This window comes from Thalia democratica, chromosome 4, assembly GCF_965202585.1.
Source record: "Thalia democratica chromosome 4, ktThaDemo2.hap1.1, whole genome shotgun sequence".
Taxonomy (NCBI): domain Eukaryota; kingdom Metazoa; phylum Chordata; class Thaliacea; order Salpida; family Salpidae; genus Thalia; species Thalia democratica.
The window spans coordinates 46,399,489-46,426,563 of NC_139168.1; the positions used below are offsets into that span (position 1 = coordinate 46,399,489).

Genomic DNA, 27,075 nt, shown 5'->3' on the forward strand with positions numbered 1-27,075 from the left:
GTAATTAATTATTTACTTCCAGCAGTTTTTGATTTTTTTAAATGTTTTATTGTGCTTTTTTTATTTGAGTTGTAACTCAAAAAACATGTTTTAATCTACTAAGAAAAAACAAAATTTCATTAAATTTAAATATGCTTAGTAGATATTTAAAATTACTCAACTATACATCCATAATTATTTTCTTTTATTACTAGCATATATAAAGTCTTGAGTTAATTATTCTGCATTAACAAACTTAAAAGCACATATAAGTGTCATTGTCAACAGTTTTATTTAGAGAAATCAGTTTGTCCCATGAAAACTAGGTAATAAAAGAAACAGTAGTATATATATTATATATATATATATTATTGTTTTTTTTTCTTGAACATAGACTTAAAAGTGTTAAGTTATGAATAGATGATCATGATTAGTTTTTTGTTAAAATTATTTATCCTATAAGTGTAAATAGTTATATTTGTTGTGTTTTGTCCAATCAAATATTTTAAACATTGTCTAATGCTTTAAATAGTGTATGTTCTAATAGGGAACGGGTCAAATATGCACGAAAATAAAAAGAAATTAAGAATAAAATAAAACAAGCGTAAATAAAAAGAAAACGTAAGGAAAAATCAATAAAAAAGTTACTGAGGGTTAAGGGTTAGTGATAGTAAAAATTATTATTAATTAAAAAAATAAATAAAAGAAAAAAAAGTTACCGACCGAGGGTTAGGGGCAGAGATGGTAAAATGCTAATAGTTACTATGGTCATTCAGCATTGAAGCGTATAAACTTTGGTTTGTTTTAAGTTAGTAATTTCACGCTCGAGTAAACAAAGCAAAGCTTTTTAACATGTCTGGTTAGGGGTAACAAGGATAATAAGAAATAATTTATAAATATAATTTTTAAAACAAATAAGTTAAATAAAAAAGAAGAAGAAAAAGTGACCGACCGAGGGTTAGGGGTACCAGTGATAGTAAAAAATTAATAAACAAAAAAAAACAACTCATGCAAAAATAACCCTTTGTGCGTAAGTTTCTTCGTGCAAAAGTGTCCCTTCGTGCATATTTGACACATACCCGTTCTAATAATCTCTTAGAGTAAATTCGTACTTATTATGTTTTTGTTCCTATTAGTTGAGCTAACTCTGCACATAACTTACTTAAAAAGAAACTAGTTAAACAGAAGTAAAGCGTCAAGCAAAAGTTTATGTCAAATAATTCTGGTCTGTTATATTTAAAGCGCTGCCTTATCAGGTCAACTAACCAAAGAAGTTGCCTAACCTTATTACAGAATATTGAAAAAACTGGTTTATTTAGGAATTTTAAAAAACTCAATAATATTTAAAATAATACATATAAAAAACTATATCAATCATTTAAAATGCTTTTATAGATACAGCTATGGTAAACATATGCTAATAAAAAGAAGTAATAAAATTTACCTTCTTTTTTTCAAAAAATATTTTTTATTGTCTACACTCTACAGCAATAAAATAAATATTTTTATTCCTGCAATATACATTAATTTAAAAATTGTAAAAGCACTGATACTCTTTAGTGTTTTTGTGCATAATATTATACTTGTGTCTTTTTTGGCAGCGTTTTGTTATGAATTTAGTGTGGTTGTTTTTGTTTATTAATATTTATTTTAAACAGGTTTTTGATAGCAAAACTATAGAACTACTTGACCTAAAATATCAAGTTGTGATCCAGCCGGATCCTGATGTAATGACAAAAGACTGGCTTCGGTAAATCACTGTTTTAAATATGAACTATTTACAAAATACATACACTTTCTTTTATTTATTTATTTATTTATTTTGTTAGATAAGTAACTTATGAACAAGAAAGACTATGTACAAAACTAGAGTCATTGTTGATGTTTTTAATGTTTATTTTCTTCCATGCAAAATTAAAATAAGTGTGTATGATACTTCTTTTTTAGGTATAAGAATTGAATTTTTATTTTTTAGTGTTGTTTCCATGAGCCACCAAACTTTTAGAGCTACTTGTTTTTTACCCAATTTCAAAGTACTGTACAGTTATCTGCCTCGTAACTACGTATCCTTATTTAAAAAAAAAATAGTATAACTATTTATTTATTTCAATATATTATATCTCGACTAAAGATCTAAACAACGTAAGTTGAATAAGTAACGTTTTAATAGGTAGAAAAGCTGCAGAAATACATTTTCACTGTTAAAGTTGTAACTTGTTATTACAAACTTACAGTTAAATCTTTGTTTTAGGAGTTGTTTACCGTTCAACGTTGGAGCCAAGTATCAAAACATGAGTAGCTTAAATAAAAGACACACGCAGATAAATTATAAAACATAACATGTTGTGTTGTATCTTCGTTATATTGTGTAACATAACGAAGATATTGTTTGGTCTAAAAACGAAATTGTCTTATATGAAAAAGAAACAAATCTACTATTTTATATTTAGGAACAAGTTCAAAAACTCTAAACCAATGATGAGAAATTTGGATGAGAAATTATTCATTTCATTGATTAATTTGACGATAGATAGTTGGAGAGGAACTTACTTGGAAGAACCATACGCAAACAACCTAAACTGATTCGCATGTTAAAAGATTAGTTGTAAACTTTTGAAGTTCTTAAAGTCTAGCTTTTTTAAACAAGCAAAAAATTTGTTACAAACTAGCTTATATGATTTTAAAAAGGTCTACTGTTTTGGTTTCTAAAATAAAATAAATGTAATTAAAAATATGTAACAAGGGTAAAGTATCATTAGTATATAAAAGGAGTTCGGAGCAGATACTCCACCTAAAAAAGTATGAAGCTTATTACAACATCTTAAATTATTTTGAAATAAACATTTGTTTACAAACGTTTTTTGTTGTTACAATATTTTAAACTCACTACATTTGTTTTTTAAAACATGAGATCAAGGAGTATTTTTAATACTTATAAATTTTCTGTATCTCGTAACAAAAGTACCACGCGTCGTCATCCATATCTTCAATATAATCATCCATATTAAAAAAAAATATAATCCATCTGTTGTCCAAAAAGATTATCATCTCTATCTAAAACTAAAAAATATTTGATAAGATGAAACTTCCTTATTAAAAGACCTTAAACTATAGTGGTTTTAAAACATTACTATCGTTAGTTTAAGATAATCATATCGGAAAAACAACAAGAAAGTTAAGGAAAAATTACTACAATCCCCTTTCAGTAACTGCATAAAATCGAATATAGGGACAGAATTTTTAAAACTAGTATCTAGACACTTTCCAAAATCAGGATTTTATGGTACTATACTAAATAGATATACAATAAAGATTTATTATTCCTGTTGTTAAACTTGGAAAAAGAAATCTCCAACCATATCATAAAACACTTCAGAACTCCAACAAAACAGCTGATGAAAACAGTAAGCCTTGTAATTGTAAATCTAATTGTCCAGTTAACGGAGAACGTCTTACTAAAGGAGTCATGTATAAAGCAACAGTTATGCAACTGTTGGACATCAACGTGAAAATTTTATTATTTTCGCTTCGATAGTCCAAAAATCGAGTTGATAAATGTTTTTATTTTTAAATCCTTTTGCTTTATTATTAATTCCTAAAATGGTAAAAACACTAATTTGGTTTTTAAAAACATTGTTTTAAACAAATAATAACAACCGCTAGTTGACGCATTTTTTCCATGTAGAATTAACTACCGATCACGCCGGGTTTCATGCTTTAATCAGCATGTTACATCATGCTATCATTTCTTGACCAGGTGATGTTATGTAAGAAAGACGTATATAAACAGACGAGCGAACGAGAAAGCAGATCATTTGAATTTTGACGTTAGCAAGAAGCATCACTACGCCAGTCCGAAGCGTAAGCCGCCATCTTGGAAAAGCTAGATGATCTCCGGTGAAACATTTTTGTTTAAGTATTGTTTGTTTGTCTGAAACATTTACTTTGTACTTAACTTCATAACTTCGTAGTTTTTATTTCTTGTTCTATATACATTTTGTATACCTACTTTAGCAACGTCGACGGGGCGTACAACTTTATTTAAGTTGTTAACGTGCCATACTCATAAGCCTACGCATACTGTAGCAGACAAGCAGCAACAACTTACAGTTTGGAACAATTTGAACATTGAACTCGACCCATAAGCCCACGCATTCTTTGGCATAAATTTATTGCTCTTATTTTACATTTTCTTTATTAAAGTATTGTATCTTTTTATCTCGCGCGCTCTACATCCAATGTCAACGAGGAAGTATAAGTCCCTACTTTCTAAACCAGTAAACTGTACGAGCAACCATTTGTTACAGCCCAACTAGAATTGTGAACTGCAAGAAGTCTTCTCAAGTAGTAAATTTTTTTATCGTTTCTTTGATTGTATTGTATAATAAAGCATATAGATACTTGTTAGTCTATATATAAACTTAAATTATAATTAGTATGAATAGGGTATTAGCTCTTACACACTCTTGCACTCGGTCGCAGACCGAGGTAGCAACTAAAGATAAAGATGGCCCCGAAGCTACTGCTAACCTGGCTTCTGTTGAAACTGCCGAGGCGGTTTCACATCAAGCTAGAGATCCCAGTAGTTCGGAGTACATCACAACTACATCTGTAAAATCGATTGGAAAAAAATAATCAAATGGGAGATTATTCATTTCACAAACCAAAATAGACCAGGAAAAAATTGTACCCTCTGCAATTTGGAGAGACTTGAAATTGCACTCGCAGACAACAACAAACTTTTAAATTTGAGATCGGAGTTGGTAAGAAAATGTAGGTATTTCACAAAATTTTATTAGATTTTCAATTGATTAGATCTAAGTTTAATTTACCTACCTTTGTTTTTTTAAATTATTTTGAAATTTTGTTTTTCATATAATGCCTTTTTGTTAATGTTGTATTTTATGTTAATGGTAATCAACTTTACTGAAAATTACTTAATTATCTATTTACCCATATAAAACTGTATTAAGTGTTTATCCATTGCTATTTGTTAGTTTATTTGCTCGTGATCATCGCGCAAACGAGAAATATTTGTGTAGCAATAAATTCAATAGAACTTTTGTTTTAATTTTATATATATAGGCTCCTTATGTGTGAAGCTCTAGAAATTTATTGTTTAAATCTCAATATAGCTAACATTACTTCATACGTCAAAATAGTTGACAAAATTTTCATTGTACCAAAATTTAGAAAAGTTAATATTTAAATTTTAACTAAATCGCCCACTTTTTAGGTTTAAAATAAAAACTCCCTGATCGAATAGAAATGTAGCTGAATATTCAAAATATATCTACCAGGGTTGCCTATTGTTTTTGGGCAAACTTTCTCCAGGTTTTCAAAATTTCCTCTAGGTTTTTAAAAGTATACATTCTTGGGTCTATTTTTAGTTTAATGTTAAGGTGAGAAACTGTGTTAAATAGTATAAAAACATTGAAAAGATACTCTAAAGCTACTTTAAATGTGTTTTTTAATAATAAAAACTTTTGATGATGACAAAATATTTTGGGTCAAATCGAAATTTTACTACTTAACATGTTAAAAATTCCAGGTTTTTTAGTAATTTTTGTTTAAAATGTTAGGTTTTCCTTCAAAATTTCTCAAATTCTAGGTTTCAAGTTTTTTTTGTGCAACCCTGATCTACGTACTCTAATTTTTCACCACAAAGTGTAGCAATAAGATATAAAAATACTTTATTATAATAGTACTTGGGCAGTGTATACTTATCTTTTATTTACTTATTACGCTTTTGAAGTATGTTGAGGTACAAAAAAAAGCTGTTTAATCAAACTTAGATTCCAAACAATCTTATTTTATATTTAGTTTTTAAATTGTTTTCTGCGTACATTAAAACAGTTTTTTGCTAACAACGTTTAAATACAAATCTGCCAGTAACCATGAATAGCTAGATTAAGTTGCAATCTTATTAGCAAAAAATATTTTCTAATTGTTACGTCGCTTTCAACTTTCAATTACATAAATCAAAATAGTACAACTACAAAAATCTTAATCTGTAATAAATTACATAAGTAAAGCTGAGTTACTTTATTTATGTTTAATCATTTCATTGATAAAAAACTAACAAATTTAAATTCAGTTTGGTGTTATGTGTGTTATAGTAGTAAAATAAACCTCCAAATATGAAACAAATAATTTAGAAGTTATTTAAACTATTTTACATCAACAAAATGTACTTTTTTATTCTTAAATTTACCCCAAGAAGTTAAAATCTAATAGAAAGTCTTTATTTGGATAATTACGTCAATAAAAAACATTGCTCCGTTTTTTCCAATTTACTATTTATGACCAACTGACCTGCTTGAATCACTGAAAAGTGGGAAACGGTGGTACAGATAGACTGTGGTAGGGATTGTTGAAGTTAAAATTCATTGGATCAACTAGATTGATCTATGACTACTAGGGGCGTCGTTTAAATTTACTACTAATTATAAAAATATTAGTACAAACATAGATTTATAAAAAACATCAAAAAATAAGTTGTAACTGTAAGAATGTATTATTTAAAAACAGATAAGTACATGCGAAAAATAAAAAAATGTGCAATATATTATTCAAAATGTTAAACAAAAATGATCTCGTGTATAAACATGTAGCAGCTGAATCTTAAAAAGGTACAACATAATAATGACAACTAATAACTAGTAATATGAAGTATTGAGAAAAATAACTACTAGTGTTATTTCATACAACCATTAAAATAAAATTCGTATTTTTTTCGTTGGAAGTACAACTCCTTTAGGAATGAGTCTTTATTGAGAATACAGATAGTTGTATTCCACTTTTTGTTGACTCACATTTCATTTTTTGCGATTGCTTTATTGAATCAGCTAACGCTTTTCTCTTCCATTTGTTTCTGTAAACATTTAATTTTCAACATTTAAGTTCAAGAAAAAAAACGAAAAAAAACACACATTTCATCAACTTAACATTTAAAAATTTATGTCATTGACACTTACTTTATGATATATAGGTATAAACAGTATTTTTATGAAATACATTTTTTTGCTAGTCATCTAAATAAGTTTAAATTAAGATTAGTATATTCTTTTATTAGTATAAAAAATTAAAACAATTATTTGTACGCAATACTTAATATTAACTTACGGCGTTCGGTGCTCATAATACATGAAGAGCTCTATGGAGTCAAAAATCCACAAGTATGCTATACGTGACTCCGTAAAGCTGTCAATATTTAATGAGCCGAAACGTTTAAAAACAAATTGAAAATCAATAGGAGCTAGAGAGCCCGATAGGTAAACTGAGATTAGCAGTTGGTAATTATTTCATACAATACTATACGCTACAATATTTTATAATTTACTTTTTTTCAACATTGTAGCAATTAAATACAACAAAATGAAGTTATAACCGAAAATTTCTAAAATTCAATTTTCTATGAACATCAAATGCAATATAAAAAAAAAATTAAAACCTGACTTATTAATTTTAAATATGATAGTATTTTGATTTTAATCACTTAAAGGTTGTTTCTTACATCTTAAAAACATGATATTGAAATTTATTCTAACTATTTAAAACATACATTATAATTAACAAAACAGTTTTTATCAATAAAAAACTAACGCAATTTAGACAAATTTAGTTATAATCACAATATTAAAATAAATATTATACAATGAATTAGTCCTCACAATAAAAATACATGACAAAAAAGTTTCTAAATCAAACAAAATACCTAATCGGAAAAAATACTTACTTATCGCAAGCTGAAGTATAACAACTGTTTAAAAATGTTAGTCAAATTAGAATATGTTGAATAATTTATCGAAACCATCAACTAGTACATTTTATCCAATTTTCTCATTAGATCACAATTTTAAAAAGGAGAAAAATGGAGATAAAAAGTTTTTTAAGTTTTATAGTTTCTCGTTTTTATCATCATTAAAAACATTCAACTTACATTTGAAAACACAAAAATAAGCTTGATCTATCTTTACTTTTAAAATTAACGTGCGATTCAGTTTTACGTTTAACAAATATTTTTTTCAAAAAAAAAAGATTTAATAATGTTGACAATCAACACAAATTTTATTTACTTAAATAATTCTAGACAATAAAAACATAACTTCTAAAGCTTAAATATATACTTCTAGGTTTGAGGTGCACAAATTTTTTAATTTTAATTAAACAAAAGTTTTTCCGAATATATAGTAGGAAAAATTATTTTACACTAATAAATCAATTACTTCCTACCGTTTAACTCTTTTTTCAAAACTAACATGAGATTGACTATAAATTTTACAACATTGCCAAATATACTAGCCTGACGCATAGGAACCTTGTAACACAGTGGGCTTGCAAGTGGACATTAACGCCCTTAGTGACTAGGAAATCAATCTTAGTGTCATACATAGTTGGATAGAACTGAAGTTCTTGTTTTTAAAACTGGTTTTGTTTTTTTCTGCTTCAAACTTATTTCATAACTTAAATAAGTTAAAGTGCAGCATTTTTTAAGTTAAAAAATACCCAAAAATATTGCATAAGATATTTTACCTAAAAATAAAAAAATAATTAAACTACTAAAAAGTCCTTAGCAAATATTTTTTTTTAATAGTTTTCTAGGACATGGTTAGAAATATAATAACTTAAGATATTGTTTAAGGATTGTTTGTATTTTTTTACGTTGGATTTATATAGTTCTCTTAAAAAAAATCAAGGTAGCTTATAATAGAACTTAAGGTTATATTAATTGTTAAATAACTCAAAAATTCTGAAAAAACTAATCTGGTTATTTACAGGCTAGAGCACATGTAGTAGGGATACTAAAAACAATCTTTAAAAAAATTATGTTCCTAGGCACATAACTATTTTTTAGGTTTATACAAGCAATAGTTCTTATAAATTAAAAAAAATTCTAAAATTTTTCAGGTAATTTATAATATTTTATTTTTCGATAAATACTATACCATATTTTAGCAAAGTTGTATAAGGAATAATTATAAAAAGCTATTTAAGATAATTTCATATTTTTGCGAACAATTTTTTATTAAGTTTATGAATAACTTGAAATACAAAATAGTAAAGAGTGGTTGCGTTTATACTTACAAAACTTTTTAAATACTTAAAGCGGAAAAGAAACAAAACCAGTTTGAAAATATTAAATCCCGCACTATCCAACTATGTACAACACCTGGTATGATTTTTTGAGTTACTAAAAAAAAATTGTCTGCTTGACCCCTCTTACAGACCACTGCGTATATAGTAGCAGATAGAAAAAACCTATTTTTTTATAGTTTAAAAAAAGAATCATATTTACTGGTTTAGTTACAACTAAAATACAAAATTTTATAATTTATTTGAGAAACAAAATAAAATTTTGCATCAAAAAATAAATATTTCTTCCCCAATTAAAAACTAACCTATTATGTTCTGCATAGAGTATGATAATTGCAACCAAAGCAACTACGGCAAAAGCACATAGTATAATTATAAGATCCTTATACATCCCTCTCTAAATAAGTTATTTGCTCACGTGAAATACTCTTCAGAAATTAATTGTTATTATTTTTCAAGTTTTGAAAGGCAATTATTTCAACTCAACAGATATCTCCTCATTGTAATTTTTCAGTAGTTCTGAACAGATAGCAAAATTTATAGGTTACTTATTTACCTTGTGTTTAAAAATGTTAAACATAAAATCTACTAATACCTCATACAACTTTTTGTTTTATTTATTATTAGATTAACTTAATAACAACTTAGATTTTGATCCTTTATTTTTACTGAACACAATTAATAACTTTAAAAAAATGTTAATAAAAAAAAAATTAAAAGCTATCAAAAATATATGTAAATAAGAATGTAAGTTTAAAAATGGTTATAAGTCTTGGAATTTGTTTAGCTACTATTAAAATAAATTAGTTTTTCTTTTTAAATGTATTTCTGTTATCTGCTCAAATTGTCTTTAAATTTAATCAAACTCTTATACTAAATTTATGTTTAAAGCAATTTAACACTAATCATTTAATATATTTGTCTAATTTTACATATAAAAGACTTAACATATACTACTATTATATAACTATTTTTATTGGACTTTCAATATCATTACAACTTCTTTTTGTTACTACTAAAAAAACAAAAAATAAGAGAATAAGTTAAGTAACTACTGTATTAGAAAAACATAACAGTTTGATTTACATATTAAAAACTATAATATTACAGTATACTTAACACTAAATCAAATGTTCTTTCTTAAAAAAGTTAAAATAGTACTTAGATTTAATGGTTTTTTTCCTTTGAATGTAATTTATTTAAACAGAGTCCAGGCAAGCAAATATCTTTAATCAATACAAACTATCTTATTCGAACTGAGTTAATTAACAATTTCACGAAATCATATAATTGTTTTCCATATTAATTTGTATCATCTTAGTCTTAGGTAACTTTTTAATCACAACATCATGAACATAAACATATTCTTGGACACTATATGTATGGAAAAAGTTGTTATTAATTATTTTTAAACTACAAGTTAAATTGAGCCTTGCCAAATCCAAATCTTTAAACTATAATCTAATTAAAATTTGGTTGGATCTGGATTTAACAAGCTATGTATGACCTTGGCCAGGTCAACCATTTGGATTCGGTAAAACACTAACTATCTTACACTTTTTACAGCTCTAAAAAACTCAATGCAACTTTTGAGATAGCAGGAACTGAAATATGAAAGTTTAATTGTTTTTATAAATTACTTGACTACCTTCCAATTCCTTAAAGGTAGAAAATCTATTTAACATGTCTTTTGAAAAACTTAAAACTAGTCTGTAAAAGTAATGAGTTTTTATAAAATTTCATCTAGCCTGAGTAAGCTTGATTGATGAATTTTTTTGACGTGTTTATAAATTTAGTATTTAATAATTTTAAAAACACTTGACTTTACTAAAATAAATCAAGGAAAATTACATAAATTGAAATTAAATAAATGTTTAATAACAGTATAATTTAGCTTTAAAAATTTAAGTAAAAACTGCTATTTTGAACTATTACAACATAATTAGCTTGTAATAATATACTAACCCTAAAATACTAATGGTATCAGTTAAAAAATATTTTACTTGGTTTTACTTAATATATATCTATATAAGAAAGATAAATAGTAAATCAATTAAAAAATAAGAAGTAATACATGCGTATTATGAACCAAATAAAATAATCAAGAGAAAACAGAACTTACCTAAAATATTTTTGTTTGTATAATAGTTTGACTATTGTGGTCTATTAATACTCTAGATTCAGAGTATTTCCAAATTTAACTAGGACTATTTATACATATATACTAATTTCGAGCTTTAATAAATTTACATTATAAATCCAACAAAAAATAAACTTTGTCATAAAATATAAAGAAAAAATATATAATTATCATTCTAAAATACATAAAATTGATTTTTATTCTTAGAATGTTATCTTAAAATTCTTTTACAACAAAGCATATAAGATTTACAAACACCATTTACTTGGGTATCACAATATAAACTAACAATTGACACTTTATTTAATGTGTATTTTTTTAGACTACTACCAGTACAACTTTAGTAAAATCAGCAGATAATGTAATCCTACTGTAGAAACAGAATACATTTATAAATTTTTAAAAGTTATTATCAACTGGTTGTTAATATTCTACTTAAAGGAAGTTGGAAATATTAGCTTATTTAGATTAAATATTAATCATAAAACAAATCATGTTCAAAAAATTTCATTTTACATTTGTTAAAGTTAGAAATATAACTAAGCTTTGTAGAAAACAAGTTAATATTTAACAGTTTTACACTTAGTAAAAAAGCAGAAGTCATTATAAAAGTTTTGTTAAATTTGTATGAATTGCAGATAAGGCATTAAAACATTTCATAACAACTTTATTAACTAACAAAAATTAAGCATTTTTTTATTTTTTAACTAAGTAAAAAGATAAAAATGTAATTGACTAATGATAACATAGTTCAAAATAAATATTTCCAGGTAATTAGTATAAGTTTATTTATTGTTGAAGAGAATTTTATTTTTTAGCTATAAGCATAACATCTTCATGGCACAGTTTATGAGCTAAACCAACATGTTGACCATGATACTTAGCACTTTGACCCCAGACTTGAGCATGCTTGAAATTGTCGACTAAAGTACGGTGAATAGAATGGCATGCATGTTCAACCGTAGAGTTAGAACGCAGAATCAAACCATCTTCAAAGTCAGGTTTTTTACCTGGTTTTTTAGTATAAACTGTTATTAAAGCTAAAAACTTCCAAATTTTTTCCAGCAAATAGTCAAGGTTAAGCTTCATGTTACAGCTAATAACACAACAGGTAGGTTGACGTGCTAGTCTATCAACTTCTTCAAGTGATATTTGATCTATTTTGTTATAAACATACAAACAAGGCATGTACTTTCTATTTCCAACTATTACATCAATGAAATCTTCAGCACCATAATCTCCTCTAAATACAACATCTGCATTAAAAATCTTAAAATCATGTAAAATGAGCTGAATCATTCTTTGGTTAATTTTTGTCAACTCACATGTTTTATTAAAAGAAATACCACCTCCTTTCTTTTGTTTGAAATATATATTAGGTGGCTTTTTATTCAAGCGGATCCCAACAGCCTCAAGTTCTTTTGTGAGCAAATCTTTTTGGATTTCACCTTTCAAAGCATCAAGCATCATGATTACCATATCAGCAGTTCTTCCCACAGCAATAACCTGCCTGCCACGACCCTTACCAGCAGCTGCACCTTCAATAATTCCAGGTAAATCTAACAGCTGAATGTTTGCCCCATTGTACTCTATCACTCCTGGAATGCAAGTTAAAGTTGTAAACTCATAACTAGCAGCACAACTTTCTGTCTTTGTTAGAGTAGACAACAATGTAGATTTACCCACTGAAGGAAATCCTATCATGGCAACTCTAGCATCTCCTGATTTCATTACATCAAACCCTTCTCCTTTTTGACCACTACTTTTAGACCCTTCAATAAGTTGAGCTCTATATCTAGCAAGTTTTGCTTTAAGTAAGCCTAGATGGTACTCAGTTGCTTTGTTTTTTTGAGTTCTGCTGATCTCCTTTTCAATTTCTGAAATCTTTTCTAGAATTCCCATTTTATATTTTTTGGTCAACAACTAGTTACTTTATTTACCTATAAGAAAATTCAATATTTAAAGTACCTCTTAGATATTGTAACTTATTTCTAAGCCGGAAATTAGTTGAAAGAAAACAAAATTGTTAATTAACTATTGGAAGCACTAAAATTCAAATAAATCTTAGTTAACCTTTATTACCTCACTATGGCTTTTTTTGATTATTGTGAATTTTAGATATTCACTGAATGTATTTTCAAAAACTAGTTTTATGCCATTTAACTAGGGGTGTCTTCAAAGTTAAACTAAAAAAAATTACCACTTGATAACTCAACTAATACACTTGAAGAATTTTGAAGCTTCACATTCAAAAACTTTAGCGTTAAAACTTAAAAAAAAATTGTTAATTTAGTAGTAATGTGTATAAACATTACAAAAACTCCGTTCTATCAAAAACCTTAAATCTATCAAATAAAGTCAGGGTTGCCACTCTGTGAGTCAAAAAACTGCCCTGAGTCATCCTGAGTTTTTTTTTAATACTTAAAAAAATCACCTCTGGTTATAAATACTGATACCTCATGTTCATTATTCTTCTTAACAATTAAAGGAAGGTTGTATGTGCATTAGGCTGCATCTGTTGCCCCTCAAAAATGAAAATTTGATAGTAAAGGATAGTTAAGCTTTTTTTTTGTATGGAAAGTTAGATAAATAAACAACACAAAAAATTTAGCTTCCTAGCTTTCACCATTGTTTAGCTCTTTACATTTTTCTGAAAACAACCCCATGTAAATTGTATTGGACCTTAAAATTTTAAGCTTTGAGTTTATGGCTGAAAATTGTTTTACAAGTAGAAATCATCACAAAACACAATATACAAGCTTTCAGACAATTTGAAGAAAGTTTCTTGGAGGAATTTCTTGGTTTCTTCAAAAAAAACTTATAAATAACAAAAAATAAAAATAAACTACAGAAAATCTAAAAATACCTCAATGAAACTTTTTACAAATTGTCTGAAAACGAAAAGATTTGTTTTTGTGATGCTTGCTATATGTAAAAAATATTTGCTAAAAACTTAAAGGGTGAAATTTTAAGGTCCCCTACAATTAACATAGGGGTTGTTTTTAGAAAAATGTAAATAGTTTGACTGTGGTAAAAGCTAGAAAGCTAATTTTTTGCTGTCTATTTAATTCATGTAATTTCCTACCTACAAAAATATGAACAAAGAAAATTTCAATATTGAGGCAACAGATGCACGCTAATGCAAATGCTTCTGCATTTGATGTTCACTAAACTTATGAGAAATACTGTTTTCAGAGGGTCAACAATAAAAGTTTAAATCAGTTTAGGTTTAAAAAAAAATGTGCGTAATTTTTTGTAACCATGTTAGTTTACTTTATATATAATAAATAGTTTGATTTTTTTTTTTTAAATTTTAATTGATTTGCTTAAATCTTAACACATAAAGTACTCACTTGCATCAAACAACTCAAAACACTACAAACATGAATTTTAGATTTAAAACAAAAGCTACAATGTTTTTTAGTGAAGAACTAGCGGCAAAGCTAAAAAATTTAAATAAGCATTTCAAAATCAATAAAATAAGAAAATATTGAAACTGGACCAACTTAATCTCATTTTAGATCTAGAAAAAATCTTAAAACTATCCTAATATTTTTATAAAAAATCAAAACTGCCTTCAGTTAAAAAAAAAATCAAAATATCCTGAGTCATCCTGAGATTTTTTAAAATTCAAAATATCCAAAGTTATTCTAGGTATCCTAAGTGTGTGGTAATCCTGTTATGTGCTTTGTTCTTTTAGTATAATTTTGAAGATTTTTTTTAGTGTTTTTTAATTTATTACAATAAAATGCTTTTTTATTGTTTTTATGTTATAAATTTATATTTTTTACTTTTTAAAAATTTTGTTCAGACAGAAGAAAATATAAAAAACATTTTTTTACCAGTTGACCCCTGCAATACAGTGTTTGTTTTAATTTAAAGTTTTTTTAATTAATACAGTACAATATTATCTTTTCAAGATAAGATTATGATTTTTATTAGTAATATTTTATCTTATAATACTTAAAAAAAAAGTTATTTTTAACTACTTTTGTACATTTTAAGTTTTATGAATTATTGCAATTAACAAACTATTAATTTACATATCAAAGATTTAAATTTAAAGCTATAAAATTTACAATTACAACATAATTGCAAACTTTATATTATATAACCAGTTTTGCTTCAAAAATTTGGGAAAGGTACCATAAAAAAGAAAACTAGCATACTTTGAGAAATTATGCCATCATCATAAATCAGAAGTAAGTAATGGCATAGGGAAGTTCAATATTCTTTTTACCATAATTAACATTAGTAATTAATTATAGCTTATAGTGTGAACTACAAGCCAGTTTTTATAGAACATAAAAAATTTGATCACTTTTTGAGATATAATAGCTTTTGTAAGTTTTCTATACAAATGTATGTACTGCAATTTTTTAGTGTTAATTTCTGTGAAAATTAAAATATTCACTAATGATCTACCTTTTTCTTCAGTTTTTTAGCTAGCAACCTCAAATTTAAAGAAAAAATCCTTGAATGAAGTAAAAGACTTAAATTGTTGGATTTTAAAAAGTATTAAAACATTTATTACATTCAATTGTTAAAGATTAGTTACGGAATTGCCAAGGTGGATCCCTGTACACCAGGGGTCGGCAGGTCAAAAAAGAAAGATTTTTTATGTGGTTTTAAACTTATATTAAAAGATAATTTTTTTGAGTAAAAAAAATTTTGGCAATAGATTATCCTTTAAAGATAACACTAAAATTTCATTTTTGTTTTTTGAGAATAATAATATATCAAAATAGTTGAAAAAAAATTTTAATGCGGCCCGCGGGCTGCAGTTTGTTGACCCCTGCCCTACGCCCTTAAAATGTCTGCAAATGTATGACTATAAATAAATGCTTCAATTTAAGGTATAAGTTATGACAATTATAAGTGACATAAAAATTATTTTAATCAAAAAACCAAAAAAATAAGGGTTAAATCAAGTTTTTGGGGTGCAAACTAGGTAAAGTATTTTTTTACTCTTATTGGAGCAAAAATTTGTCCAAAATTAACCAGTATATGCTAACTTAACATTATGACCCAAAAACAAAAACTTAACTTAACAACATTCTGTACTTAGTTCATACCCTTACATAATAAGATTGGTTATACACACTAATTGGGGCACACGCTTTTCAACATTATTTGTAGGAACTTTTTACTATTTTATATGATATTTAATATAAATTTACTAACAGGTCCGAATTCTGTGATTTAAAAAAGTTAAGACGTTGTAAAGTAATAACTTTGAGAGGTACGCACCCGTGTAAGGTACGCACTGTTAAAAAAAATTAACTATATATAATTGGTTTGAAATACTTATTTGAAAATAAATATCTATAATCTTTTTACAGGTGTTATCAGAGACAAAAACAAGCGTAGATAGATGACATTTCAACTACGTTTGACATTTTTACTATATCAAAACTTTATCCTTAAATAATTAAAATTTGCTACTTTTATGAAACATGTATTTAATTAAAACCAAATGAAATCAAAAAAAAAGTTTAATTATAAGTTTAAATTAGTTTAAAATAAAAAATTAATTATATTTATCAATAGATAAAAATGCAACTATTTAAAGAAATGAAACTCTAAAATTTATCAAACTTAAATAAAATATAATAACTTTTTAAGTTTAAACTACAGAACATTTTTTTAATAAATAAACAACTTGTATTTAATTTTAAAATTTGATTTATCAATTTTTGTCAGGAAAAAACCTTGATTAAAGCGATACAAGGTTTAACTTAACAACTATAATGCAACAACTAATCTAACATATAAACAAAAAATTGTTTAAGATAAGTATTTTTAAATTAATACAAAATGAGTTTTAATTTTAACCACTGAATCGTAAAACAAGTAAAATTAAACAACAATATATAGCATAAATTGTTTATAATTATTTCTATAGGTTTAACATATGTTTTAAACCAGTAAAGAATAAGCTTAAACATATTTAACTGTACATCTGTATCAGGACTTCAGTCGGGGTACACATACTTAACTGTAATCAAACAATATATACACCTATTTAGGCACGACTAAAAATTTAACTCTTTTTTGATTTCATTGTTGTTAGAAAAGTTTTGGTATACATTTTGTTTATAATTTACTAATTTAATGGGTGAAAACTCAATAAGACTGGCTAAGCAAGTTTCATTAGCTATAAAATCCACCTTTAACAGCGTTTTGCTAGTGTTGTGTAAAACACCAACCACCCGCTTAACGGAATTGTGAAAAATGCCACACCTACCCATGATTTGAGTAATGTAGTAAACATATTTAAATGTTATTGCGGAAATGACTACGTAGGTCAAACATCTCAACATTTCCACGTCAGGCAAGAGCAGCATGTCATGAAAAAGCTTAAAAGGTTAATTTTTAATGGCGAAGTGAAGCCTAAAGGTGAACAGTCATCTATTCATCAGCACCTCCTCAACAACCCTGTTTGTGCCAAGAACTACCTGGATAATAGGTTCAAAATTCTATCCCGAGCAAGAAAGAAACGCGTACCATCTCTCAGTTCTAGTTAAGTACTACAAACATATTACTTTTAGTTATCTGAAAAATTAGTCTATGATAACACCTATAAAAAGGTTTTAAATATTTAATTTTAAATAAGTATCTCAAACCAATTATGAATAGTTAAAAGATTTTTTTTTTAATAGTGTGTACCTTACGCGGGTGCGTACCTCTCAAAGTTCTTACCTTACAACGTCTTTACTTTTTAAAATCACAGAAAATTAGTAAATATATATTGAATATCATATAAAATAGTAAAAAGTTTTTGCAAATAATGTTGAAAAGCATGTGCCCTGATTTGTGTGTATAACCATAAGATTTTTTTCTTTTTTCATGGTAAACTAGGTTCTAATATTATTAATAAGGTAAAATATTCTAATCTTATTTTTTTTTTAAACATCAGAAGAAACTCACAACAATAAATGTTTTCTGAAAGTCAAGTGAGTGAGTTGAGCCCATCACATGCTATTCCACCTGCCCTATCTTTAAATTTACTAAGAAAAAATTTAACCTTTTAATTAAAAATATAAAACTAAATCTATCAATAAACAAAAAAAAAAGATCTTTTAACTAACCAAAATGAAAATAAAAAAACTAATCTTAACCCTTTATTGAAAATACCCCTGGTGACACGTTGTTTGGCAAACACTCACAAGGTTAAAATCTCAACATTAAAAACCACATAGTGTGGGAAAATGCTGAAGCTCAAATCCCCTAGCACCCTACAACAATAGCAACAATCCAATTATGATATCACTGCCACCAAGTGATTCCACAATTAGCCGTTGAAAATTTAAGTAGCAATATACCATTAAGCAGCATAATTTAAAACAAATAACTAATTAACAACAAACTTCTAAATGAAAAAGAAAAACTAATGTAATTTATTGCTAGCATTAAGTTAACACAAATCTTGATCAATATTTAAAAACTTGACAAATAATTTCTCTCTTAGCAAACTTATGTTAGAAAAAGTAGAACATTTCAACAGAAATGTTCCTTGATGTAATAAAAATACGATAAAGAACAAAAAATATTTAAACTTAGATTTTTACAGAAATCAACAAGGAAAACAAAATATATAATTATTATAATTAAATATACAATTCTTAACTTTGCCATTGATTGCTTTTTATTATTCTACTTTATCTATTTTTAATTTTAGAATTCAATTTGTTACTTATGAAGGCAAAATATAAAATGACAAATTAGAGTATTTTATTTGATAAGATCTCTATTTCTTATTACAAAACTTATAGTTTTTACTTTTTTCAGCATACTCATGGCTATTTCTTTTGACAAGCTTATAATGTGCTTATATCAAAGCAAACTACTGAGTAACTTTAGAATTTTGAATACAAACTATTTCTAATAGCAAGGGAGGGCTTAATTTAAAAAAAAAAAACTTGAAAAAAGGGGACTGATTTTCAGTTTTAAGTAAAGAAAATTTAGTAAAGCACGTTAAGTTTAATTTTTTACTGTTGATCATTCATAATTTAAATTTTTAATTATTTTATATTTTACGTAATTTTATCTATTAGTGTTTTATAAAAAAAAGTCTTGTTGAACGTTGTGTTGACTGTTGTCTGTTGAGGTGTTATCTCTAATATTTGCTGAGTCAGCGAAGTAAAAAGCTTTTTTACATGATTTTTTTATTATTCGTTAATAGAAACTTATTTTTTGAATAATTTTTAATTTGTTTTGGTAAGGTGGTTTAGGAATAAAAATACACTTTTTTAAATTAAAAACTGCTTTAAATGCTGACTCAGCAAATTTAGGGGAAACACCTTAACTTTACACTAGGAGTTGGACCCTTTTATTGTAGATTAATTTTGTTGCCTTTCAAATGACCGCCATAGCGTTAGAGCTAGAAGATTGTTTATCTAAAATATTTTTTTTTAATCTACACACTGGGGTTATTTTGAATACTTAGCCAACGGCTTGTGCACAAAGCACAATTTAAAATTCTGCTTTATTCTTCATAAGAACGGTTATGGTTTAAAAGATTTTCTTAAGATTTTGTTTTTGCAGTACTTTGTTCTACTGATTGATTAGCTGCTTTATCACTTTCAAAATAATCGTTTCATAAAGATTTACTTTATATAAATTAATTTTTTTACAAATTTATTACTTATTATTTTAACCTAATGAGTCAAAAAAATTCAGATAATCTATTTCTAAATTTATCAAATTATATTTAACGCCAGGTTTTAAAAGATCTAAGCGCCGAGCCGAAAAGAGGGAATGGTTAGAACTAGCTTAGCTTACTTTGTACTTACTAACTCTAATTTACTTTACTACCCAAATATTACAATTTAACATTTTGGGTAACCCAATAACACTAAAGAGTAAACCCCTGTATTAAACAACAGAAGTACGGTATCCAAGGTCCCTATAACCCAAACTAATAGGTATCCAACATGTCGTTAGGATCTATTACTAACTTTAAACACAGGTAAACATGTACCTTGTAACATGCGTGCCTTACAGCTTCGATACAAAGTTAAGCTGATACACGGCAAACAATAGTGTTATGGTAAATTAATATTTCATTCCAGTTTATTTAAGAAACATTTTTTAAATAGTTTTTATTAACTTCAATTGAGTTACGTTGACAGTAAACTTTAAGTTCATTTTTTATTTATATGATATAATAGGGTTGCTGTCAAATTTGCACGAGGGCACAAAAATGCACGAAGACACTTTTGTACGAGGAGATAAAATTGCGCGGAGAAACTTTGGCACGAGCAGACAATTTTGCACGGAGACATTTTTGCACGGATTGTTTTTTTTTTTTAGTTTTTTTATTAGTTTTAATTTTTCTGTTTTTTTTTTTACTATCACTGTTACCCCTAACCATCGGTCGAGACTCGAGAGCTTTTTTTTAATCAATTTACTTTTATTTTTATTTGTTTTAATAATAATTTTTATTAGCTATTTTTATTTATTTTATTTTTACTATCAATGTTAAGGTTACCCCTAACCCTTACCCTCGGTTAGTAACTCTCTTTTTCTTTTTTTTATTAATTTGTTTTTAATTTATTTCTTGTTTTTCGTTTTTTTATCTATTTTATTCTCGTGCAAAAATAACCCTCCGTACAAAATTGACCCTTGGTGCAAAAAAGTCTGTGCAATTTTTGTCCCCTCATGCAATTTTGTTTTCGTGCAATTTAGTCCCCTTGTACAATTTAATAACCTTGTGAAATTTTGTCTTAGTACTATTTGGACTCGTTCCCGATATAATATCATAAAAACTTATGTTTTAGTTTCAAAAATAGTTCCGAAAATTAATTTATTACACTCTTAAAACTTGTTATTGATTATTGTCTTGTCTCTCCCTACTAAACTATGCTTTTTTATTTCAGGTAAAAACGTTTTTTATAGACTATAGTTATATTATTTTACAGAGAGTTGATAAAATAAATAACTTGAAATTTTTGAACTTTAATTTTAAATAATTTTTTAATATATTTAGATAAGTTTTATCAGGGATATAGTCATGGACATGACGTCAAAAGGTATCCTAGTGGTGTACGACTTGATAACCGAAAGGTTTATTCGTGCATCAGGTCCTTGAAGCAAATATTTTGAGCGCTCTTTTTTTGTCGCTCAATAAATTATATATTAGGGTAACAAATAAAAAGTTAAATAAAAACTCTTGAAAAAAAGCTGACTCAGTCTTTTTCAGCTTTTTCAGCTCAGACTTTTTCAGCACTTTAGCAATACTTTTCAATTGATAGTAACAAGTACAATAACTAGTTAATAGTACTTTAAAAGTATAGAAACTTTAAAAACGTTAGAAGAATGATTAATCGATGAATGAAACATTAAACATATTATATTTATTAGTTTTTGCACAAAAGTACTTTACATATGTAAAAAAAGGTTTAAAGTAAAACTATAAAACTGCTTTACTAATTAAAAGTGATCTTTATATATATATATACGATAAAAGAAAACACTATTTAGAACAAAAGTACAAGAAAAAACAAGACATATATTAGTTAAAAAACAAAAAAAAAAAACTTAAGTATGAAAAACTAACGTTTGCAAGTTGGAAATATAATTAGCACTAGGGATGCGTCTAGACTTTTTTCATTGGGTTTGCGCAATTTTTTTTATTATTATTGTAATTATAATTATTAAATATTTTGTGTATTAGCTTTCAATAATACACCATAGAAAAACACAGAACTGTCTACTACTTAACTGTCTTAAACTTCTTAGGTACATAAAATTGTTCAAACTAAAAACAATTTAAAAACACTATTAAAACAAAATGCAAAAATTTAATAAGTAATCCGGTTCTCAAATTATTAGTAAAATAATTTGAAAAGAAACCTAAGTTTTGTTTTTATTTACAATTTCAAATTTCTGACTTACATTTGTTTTCTGTGCTTAATATGAGTAACGAAAAATTTTATTGATAAAAAACTAAAAACAAAGTACTATTCAAAATTAGTATTTAACTTTTTTCGATAGAAGAAAAAAAATTCAATGATATGTAAATAAATTACTTAGTCAAACATTTCAAGTTAAAAAAAAAAAACTTTAAGTCAAATTTAAGTTTAAAAAAAATTATATTTTTGAAAACAAATTAATGGGAGAAGTGAACAACTATTTTACAACTGAATGAAAAATCAATAAATAAATTGTAAAACTATGGTTTTTCTTATGTTGTGAAAGTAAAAATAATATGTGATTTCTTCAAAAGTTTCCAAAGTTTAAAACAAAACCCTTCGAGTTGTAAAATAATTCAAAAAAAGTCATTTTAATTATTGGCTAATTTTTAATAAAAAAAAATATTTTTTATTAGTGAAACTTTTATTATTTTAATTTGTTTTCAAATCTAAACATTAAAGAAAAAAATTATAAATACGTAACTTTTAACGTAACTCTCTTAAAATATATTAAGTAAGTTTTATTTGAAATTGAAAAATTAGCTTAACGTTATAAACTTTCAAAATAATATTTTTAAATAAAACTATATTCAATCGCTTTTTTGTTAAGTTTATTCTAGTTTTTTCCAGGGGTCGCACAGAAAACAGGAAATTAGTTAAAACACACTCTGATTACCACGACAATTTTATCTTATTTATTAAATTTTTATTAACTTACACAACAAATTGTTATACAAATGTTTAAAACAAATTTAGTTGTTTTTTGTTTATTATAAGCTGTGTATCCTTACAACAGCTTTTTAACTTTTTTAAAACTAAAAATGATAATTCTTTTTAACGAGGAGGAGCTATCATGACAAGCAAATTAAATACATTGCTACGGCTTTTTTATGGTAAGTACATGAAGCAATGCTGGTCAGTTTTAACGAGTATATATTTAAGTTGTACTATTACCTGTGTAAAATTATAAAACCCGAGAAAAACTATTCCTTTTACCTCATCATTTTTGATTCTTGACTTTACTTAGGACAACTCTCTGTCAAAAAAAATATTCAGAACTTAAATGACGACTTTTTTGAGAAAAAAATTCAAAAAATGGTTTGCCCTTTTAAAGTGCCCAAGAAAGAAGTTTTTATGTTTTTAAATCAGCTGTTACTGTATATCAAAGGTTTATTCGAAAAAATGTTATAATTTTAACGAAACGAAGTAAATTTTATTTCATTTCAATGGTTTAAAGTTGTATTAATTTCTATCATGCAAACAAAACCAAGGTTAAAAGCTGACTTAAACTAAATCAGAATTTAAATTTTTTTCATACGGTTTCTTTAAAAGTGTAACAAAAGCTATGGCCCCTCCGACAAGATTTCTCAAAAAAAATTCCCTTAAATACACCTAAGATCATTTTTTTTGCTCTTCACCATCATCTCTAGAAGATCTAAGACGTTATAAGTTTCAAGCTATGGTCTCATGGCCCCCCTGTGGCCCACTTTCTGAAACCCTGAACTAGAATGTTTGTTGAACAAAGATGCTCCCCTAAATAGTCTAATTATGTCAATGTTCAAATTTGTTAACCAAAGGGGAATCCCATTTTAAACATATTTAATTTAATTTTAAGTAAAACATTTAAAAATACACATTAAATATGTACTCTTATTTGTAATTAAGAATTGTACTTGATAAAACAAAGTTTTCTAAACTAGGTAGATAAATCATGTAAATAAAATTATTTGCGTTTTTTTTTCTAGGTTTTTTGCGGTCTTAATAGTCAAAAAATCAATAACATAAAGATTAACTAAAAGTTTTGTTTTAAGAAATTACAACTTAGGGTGTTAATGACAAAACTAATAGTTTTCAGATTTAAATTTGCTGTTCAATAAATAAATCTAATTAAAATTAATACAATTTTAATTTCTACACTTTTTTACTTAACAGGAAAATTTCAGTACTTATTCTTTTCTTTTCTTTTGTGTCAAATTGAGGTTTAATCTTGCAAGTTTTTAAAATCTCAGGGAGTTATTAAAGCTTTCATTAGGACCCTTAGGCCATTAGGTCATTCACACTCTTCTCTTTAACTATAACTTTAATACAAATGTCCTGCAAGCAATATTATCATGTAAAGTTACTCACCTTCTCCTTAAATGATTAAGAGATAATTTTACAAAAACAATCAGGGTTGCCGCACACTTAGGGTACTTAGCTCAGGATATTTTGAAATTCTTAAAATCTCTAGATGACTGTGGATGTTTTTAATTTTTTTAATTCAGGAAGACTCAAGATATTTTGATTTTATATAAAAATATCAGGATAGGTTTAAGATAAAAAAAATATTAGAGTAGATTTTTTCTAGATTTAGAATGAAACTAAGTTGGTCGAGTTTCAATATTTTGTTATTTTATATAATCAGTTTTGTTCAAGAATATGGTTTTTATTAATTTTGAAATGCTCATTTAAATTTTTTAGTTTTGAGGCTAGTTCTTCACTATTAAAAAAAACATTGTAGTTTTTGTTTTAAATCTGATATAACTGAAATAAATGTTTATAATGTTTTGATTTTATTGATTCAAGTGAGTACTTTATGTGTTAAGATTAAAATAAGTCAATTAAAATGTCAAAAAAAAATCAAACTACTTTTTAACTACTAAGAATAAAATTAATCATCTTATAGTAATCAAGCTTAATTTATGTGGTAAGTATTTTTGTTTTTCTTATTAATATTTGCTTTTATTTTTATTTTTGGTTTGATTTTAACTCAAACTTACTCTGGTAAGTTTTCATTAACTTGACATTTTTACAATTTATTGTTTTATATATACTAAAAAAAGCTGGTAATTACCTAGCATGATGATGCACCAATATCAAACTGAAATTTTATAATATTCGATGTACCTTTTAACTATAAATTTAGGCTACAAATCAATGTTTTTTGAGTAATATGTTAGTCTATAAAGACACTATGTTTTAAACAAGCTATATAGATACATGAATAGTAGTTTACTAATTAAAAAAGTGAACAAGATAATAACTTTTAAGATAATATTTGTATATTATAAACATTTTTAATCCAAACTACAAAAAATTATAACTCTTTTAAAGCTAAAATTAAAAATTAACTTTCAGATAATTAATTTTAAAATGTTGTATCAATTAAAAAGAAAAAAAATGTTTTTTAGCCTAAATTGTGGTTTAAAAAGACACCGTTGGTGCAACATCATCCTAGGTAATTACTGAAAAGCTAAATAAATGCTAAATAACTACTTATTTTCCCTAAATACAAACATAATATGCATTATTATAATACAAGTTTATAAATATTATAGGGTTGCCACACACTCTCAGTCCTCCCAAATTTTCTTCAACTAGAAATGGGGAATTAAATTTTCTATAAAATCTACGTTTGTAAATCTTTTTAAATATAAAACTTTAATATAGGCTACCATTATATCTTTAAAATAATTTTTTAAGACAAAATAAAAAAATGTATTGAATCAAAAGTTAACAAACTTAAAGTTTTAGCTCTCAAAATTGTTTTTGACCTATACTTTTTTTATTAGAAAAATATGTTTGTTATAAAATTGAAAAATAATTAAGTTATTTTATTTTATATAGACTATATTTTAATAATGTTTTTAAAACAGCTTGTAAATGTTAAATACAGGGTTGCCAATTAACCTGGAAACCTGGAAAAACCTAGAGTTTGACAATTTAGCCAAAAAAAACCTGTAATTTGAGAAAATTAAAGAATTAAAACTGTGCTGGAAATAGCAAATAGTCCCTGATTTGTAAATAAACTATTTAGAAGCGCTGCTAAGTTTGAATTTGAAAAAGCTATTATGCCAATTGCATAACGACCGATTTTCAATACAAATACTTAAGCTAAAAACACTGTATTTGAATCAAAATTTTTTTTTTTTAAATACTGTCAACTCTTATTAGCAAATCAGGCACTATTTGTGATTTCCAGCACAAAACCTTGACAAACCTGGAATTTTGAACAGAAATTACTTAAAAACCTGGAATTTTAAACAATTTTTACATGTTAAGTAGAAAAATTTTATTTGACACAAACTATCTAGCATATAGATAAAAAAGTTTTGTCATCATCTAGATTTTTTTATAAAAACACATTTAAAGTAGCTTTACAGTATCTTTTCAATGTTTTTATACTACTTAACACAGTTTTTTACCTTAAGTTTAAACTAAAAATAGACCCAAAAACAAGTGCTTTAAAAAACCTGGAAGAAATTTTGAAAACCTAGAGAAAATTTTCCAAAATTCAGTGGCAACCATGTAAATAGATGTAAAATATAATATAAGTGTGGTTAAAAAGACTGTGTTCCACATGCAGGGTTCCCACTTCCCTATAAATCCTTTTAAGTTTGCAATATTCTGAAAAATCCCTATAAATGCCTAGAAAAATTGAATAATATGTGAAATTCCCTTGAAATCCCAAGAAATTACGTATTTTTGCTTGGTGATTGAAATTTAAAAGCCAAGACTGCAAAACTGTGTGGTGAAAATAATCAACACTTGAAATCTTTGTAATCTCAGTACAAAACTGTGACTCTATAAAACTACCTAGCAGATAAAATTTTTCCTTTTTAAAATTAAACACTATCTATCTAAAAATTGGTTATTTAAATTAAATTAAAGCTCATTAACCCTTAAACTTTGTAAATTTCTTATTAATACTGTGCTTATAAACAGTTAATGATATATTTTACTTTATTTACCTAATAAATATGTTGGTAGCATTTAAAATTCTTTTTTTTTTTTTAATTCCCTATAAATTTGCTATATTTTATGGATTTCCCTATAATGTTTTTTTTAAACTAAAGTAAGAAACCTGTACATGATGTTGTTAACTAAAAATTAAGTAAAGAAATTTATGCTAATAAATAAGTAAAAACAGAGTATAGAAAATCAAAAGATTTCTTTTATTAAGAA

General features: G+C 25.9%; 1 protein-coding gene and 1 long non-coding RNA gene across 2 annotated transcripts; both read right to left on the reverse strand.

Annotated features, from left to right (window-relative positions):
- Positions 1–6,391: 6,391 nt before the first annotated feature.
- Positions 6,392–11,313, reverse strand: LOC145832998 (uncharacterized). Its single transcript, XR_014369753.1, has 3 exons — positions 11,198–11,313; positions 9,381–9,594; positions 6,392–6,853 (listed from the first exon to the last, which is right to left on the reverse strand). It is a non-coding gene; the product is annotated as an uncharacterized LOC145832998 (long non-coding RNA).
- A 116-nt stretch (positions 11,314–11,429) lies between these two features.
- Positions 11,430–13,150, reverse strand: LOC145832997 (developmentally-regulated GTP-binding protein 2-like). The gene has a single exon (XM_082940201.1). The coding sequence runs from the start codon at positions 13,115–13,117 to the stop codon at positions 12,023–12,025; it is 1,095 nt and encodes a 364-aa protein (XP_082796327.1). The 5' UTR covers positions 13,118–13,150; the 3' UTR covers positions 11,430–12,022.
- Between the last annotated feature and the right edge of the window lie 13,925 nt (positions 13,151–27,075).